Source organism: Rhagoletis zephyria, unplaced genomic scaffold (assembly GCF_001687245.7).
Source record: "Rhagoletis zephyria isolate East Lansing unplaced genomic scaffold, Rhagoletis_zephyria_1.1 Rzeph_scaffold_15079, whole genome shotgun sequence".
Lineage (NCBI taxonomy): Eukaryota > Metazoa > Arthropoda > Insecta > Diptera > Tephritidae > Rhagoletis > Rhagoletis zephyria.
In genome coordinates, this window is record NW_016172146.1 from 8,384 (window position 1) to 13,455 (window position 5,072).

General features: G+C 37.1%; 1 protein-coding gene across 1 annotated transcript; it reads left to right on the forward strand.

The window, feature by feature from the left end:
* Nucleotides 1-4,223: 4,223 nt before the first annotated feature.
* LOC108378845 (uncharacterized) lies at nucleotides 4,224-4,573 on the forward strand (the record flags this gene model as incomplete). Its single annotated transcript, XM_017635156.1, has 2 exons — nucleotides 4,224-4,327; nucleotides 4,393-4,573. Coding segments are annotated over exons 1-2 (232 nt in total), but the record flags the coding sequence as incomplete, so codon positions are not given.
* Between the last annotated feature and the right edge of the window lie 499 nt (nucleotides 4,574-5,072).

Consider the following 5,072-nt stretch of genomic DNA (forward strand, 5'->3'; position numbering starts at 1 on the left):
GTTATTTTGTCGGTAATAAAATTTGCAGTATTAAGGTTGCTTTCCTTTGCAGCGATCTGCAGATGTCTGTAGTTTTAGAAAAGATACTCGACTATTATGAAGCATACTTTATACTTTATATACTTTGTCCGAAATGGTTATTCCCGGATTTGCAGAATGAAGAAGACAGAAACAAAATTGCCATATACTCCCAGCAAAGATTCGCAACATATTTATTTCGACAGAATGGGCTTTTTTAGACATCACCAATTTGTAAGTATCTTAAGATCTTCAAGGTCTTTTAATGATTTAATTTTTTAACGTTATTTTATTGCGGTACGATATCCCGTAGCATGTCAAGATGCAGCGATCGAAGACTATTGCTGAATCTGGAGAAATTATGCTCTACGCTTTTCTCAATCTAGCACTCTATTAAAGAAATGCGGAGCCAACTATGCGCAAATAAAAATTGCTGAAGCTAGAAGTAGAAACAGCGTACTATCACACCCTTTGCGCAGCTTGGTAGTGGACTAACTTCTCAAATTCGTTCGTGAGTACCTCCTTTGACGTAATACAAAGAAGTATTAACGAACGGTTGGAGCGTCGAAATGGATCTTCATATAAACCACTTTAATCCCACGACAGTCGGGTATACGTAACCGGAACGACCCAGATTTATATCTGACCAAGGACTGTCACTCCAGCAACACTTCCCAAAAAGTCTTTGGGGAACTTGTATGCTGCTACAACAACAACAACAACGGCCATCGGGTTCTTTAAAAGAATAAACTATCTTTCTCTGAGAAAAATAACAGTGAATGATGCCAAATTTAAGTTTCAATCGTCGGGAAAGAAAGTATTGGAGTTGTAACCCCGAGATCCTGAAATGGGTGCACACAATGACAGCACGACTAGTAGTGACTAGAGGTTGCCGGGCAGCTGCTTGGACTTCGATATTTACGAATTTATTAGCGTTGAAACTGTCGCCCATCACAATTCAGACTGGCAGGCGCGATGGGCACATACCCGACGACAGGACAGGAGGTCGTCAAACACGATGAAAAGGTATCGCCCTTCCGTGTTGCCGCTACAAGGTAAATCTCCCCATCGAGCGCACTTTCTTAAACATTCCAAAGGAGGATTTTGGCAGAGAAAAGATCTTATCATCCACGAACTTAGAAAAACTATTAACCCAGCCCTCACAAAGCTTTTTTCTTCAGAGATAATATGAAAAAAAAAAATTTAAAACCACTCCATTATGGAGGGACATATACCCAGCAAATATTAAGGTTAGTTATTAATTAGAGAATGATTGGAGAAATAGCCCCATTCTCCGCTCCAATGTTTTTATCATGGTTTTACCTTTAAGTGTTTTTATCATGCTCCCATCTCAAACGTTAGATATCGACTCGGAAAAACTATCGAAAATCATAGCGATCTCAACAAAAATGGGACATACTTCTCGACTCGAGAAAATATTAATTCTCGAATCGAATTCTAATATTAATCTCTAATGAGATTCGAATGTGAATTTCAAACTACTTTATTAAAAAAAAAACGCTTTGTTTGTAAGATTTGTATTAAATGTATTTGCAATAAAATAATTATGAATTATTTGAACTTAAAATTAATTTATGATTTATTCATTTGGAATATTGCTTATTTACATTTATTTGAATTTGCGTTGTTTCTCTAATCGTTCTCGAATCGAATTCTAATGGAGTTTTCTAACTTCGTCGTCGACTCGAGAACGACTAGAGAATTATCCTAGTTATCTTGTGTAGAAATCCAAATTTCTCTAACGTTAGAAACTGTGTTTGCTGGGTACTGGCAAGCATCATGCATTTGCTACAGAGACGGCTCCAAAACCCCAGATAGCGTTGAGGCAGGTATTTATGGCCTCCAGATGAGCTTATACATACGTGCCTATGAGAAAATACCGTAAGTAGAGAATTAATTAGTTGTTAAGATTTTGTGTTGTACAGTACGCGTCCAGAGAATTACAAAAACAAAATACCTTTGCGCAACCGCCGTTAGAGTCATTTGGTGTTAATTCCATACCATTTACTAAAAATCTCCAAACGAAGAACTTTGCGGCTTTTAACGATATTGGTTTGCATCATATTAAAAAACTATTAAGAAACAACCACCCAATTTAGGTCAGATGATCTTTACAACCTGAAAGGTATAGATAAATAAAAATTTCCGATCTTTTATGTACGCTTTGATAGACTCACGCAAGGTGCATGTGAAGAGGTGCTGTGTGTTGTGGGGACCTTGCCACATGCGGGGCAGGTGTTTGTGTTTTCTGTTTTAAGCCGAGAGAAGTAGCTGTTGAACTGCAAGTGGTTTTAATGATTAGCTGCTTTCATGGCAAAAATACACTCAAAGTTTCGCCATTGCTTATCGAGGCGCAACCGCCATTAGAAAATACTTGTTTGGATGTTTCTCGGATCAGGTATCGAACCCTGGATCTACGGAGTGATAGCTCACACCTCTATTCACTCGACCAAGGCGGCCTTGGCTCATACACTATCTCCAAAAGTGCATTACTTTCTGGGATATGTAGAGGGTACAATAGATCCTTAGGTCGTAGTGCATACCTCTTTACCGACTTATTACACAGAACTTGGATAATGGATATATGTACACTCATAGCCGATTGTAGATACCAATTGGAACCGTTTTTAATGACACTTTATCCTTACTATGAATTGGCCTGGAGCAAATACAACACTGCTTATTTTAAATGCCGGGACATAGTGGAAAAAGTATTGGTGTCATAAACATATACTTTATTTCGGGCAATACGCTGCAGAAGAATCTACACGAATTGTGAATGTATGTAAAGATACCTCCCGGCCTGAACGAGACAGAGCTTCGTCTGCACAAATTCGCTCTACTGCAGCAAGCTAAACTTTTACCGAAGCTGGATAAGTACAGATGTGTCCAACGAATGCCCGGCATGCGGAGAGTCGCCTCACAACTGGCGACACTCTACGCATGCCGCCTATACTCCACTCAACTAACGTCCTTGTTCCTATACACCAATCGAGTCGGAGTTACACTCTTTTTGGGTGTCCCGTTAGTTGAGCTTGACGACAACGCTTTAGGGACAAGCCGACATAGGCAGGACTAAGTAAGCCGCTACAATAAGCCGAAATTTAGAGTAGTCCAACTCTGTTCTGATAGGTGCAGCCGGCTACACTCTTATAGATCCAGTCCAGATATCAAAATAGCAGACAACTGCCTCCCACCTTGTGAAAATGGCTCTCATAACACCGCCCACCAGCAGGAAAACGCGCGTCCTGGGGCTGAAACTGGAGTGGATGGATGAGGAATATTATTAAACACTAAGGCTGGTGTCTCCAATTCAACTTAGTTTAGCCAATTTTTTGGACTTAGTCAAGAATAAGCTGAATAAAAAGTAGGCTAACTTTTGACTTAAGTCCAAAAAATGGCTAAACTAAGTTGAGTTGGAAAAACCAGCCCTACGCGTAGGCAGATTTGTATGTGGATTTGGACGAATTCCAGCAGTGTCGAAATATTGAGAAAAGCAAGAGAGATCCGATAAAAAAATGTACTCAAAATGACAATTTGACTTTTCAAAATTCAGGAGCGGCCATGATTCAATAATTAATTTATTATTGAATCATGGGGGCGGCTTCACAAATTCTGATTTAAAAACAATTCATATGAAAAATTAACAAAAAATAAAATTTTTGTAAATCTGCGAGAAACGCTGCGGCCGCTGGTGATGGCAGAGGATAAAAATGCCTGTTAGAGAAGGACTTGGCATAAGTTTGCATTTCCCATTGGCGCCATTAGCATAGAAGGAAATCGAATAGCGTGCTTTATTGGATTCGGCCAATATCCCAGCCAGCAAGAAAACGTACATTTTACGAACATTATGTTTTACGAGGGATTCTCGTATCGCCAAAAAGTTAGAGAAAAGCTCGTAAACGATAAAACAAAAAAATATAATAGAAAGAGGCTTGTAATAATTTGTCAGCACAAGAAAAAATTTTAGTTTTGTTGACAATTTTTCTTCAATCACAATATTTTATAAGTAAGTAGTTTGTTAAATATTTAATTTAAGAAAATTATTAAGTATGTGATTTATTGGCAGACTGGTGCAAACGCAAAGGACGATCTACCACTTTCTTAAACCTACCACTTTTCTTTTTCAGAGGTGATTGCTTTAAGGAAAGAAAATGGTACCCTTCGAAACAATAATAGACCAACCATTGCAGAGGGCGTCCTGCCAAGAAGCCCATTTAAGGAAAAGCATGCATTTATGGAATTTGAAAAAGACCTTGGGAGTTCAAGTGAAAAACAACAATTATTGGTAACTAAAAACATAAATTAACCATAATAAAATAATTTTTATTGCATTCTTTAAACGCTTTATAGGTTTCTGAACTCGAAGCTATAAATATTTTAAATGTAGATAAATGTTTAAGAACGTACTGGCGGAAAATTATTACAGATGAGGTAGCAGAACTTTTCTCGTGGAAGGGAACTGGTACCAAATGCAACGCTATTGGTTTGGCGACGACGGCGGCAATAAGAAGTACTGACTATAATATTATTTATTACCACTTTTTATTTAATTCAATTTTCCAAAAATTATAAATTCAGCTACTTTATAATATACATTAAACCCCTCTTATTTAATTGTTAATTTGGAAATAGATAGTTTGTTAATATTTATTTATCTGAAAATATCTTGACATATACAGTGCCGGAAAAAAATATTGGCACAGAGAATTTTTCGCCATGAATGCAAAGTTTTTTATTCTGATTTCTTCTCTAATTGTTTTTTATAAAAATATAGTTAGTAAGAAGTTCTACTTTCAAATCAGATTTTTAGAAAAATTTTAAGTATGCAGTTTTATAGCCCATTTAATTTTAGTATAATAAAGTGCACACTTGAATAGCTAGAAAACCTCTTTGTTTTTTGACAATTTTTTATACGCAGTTTCTTCCATACATAAAAAAAAAATGTCGCATATAATTTGCATGGAAGAAACTGCGGGAAAAGATTGCCAAAAATCAACTCGGTTTTCTGGCAACTTCAAGCTTGCACTATG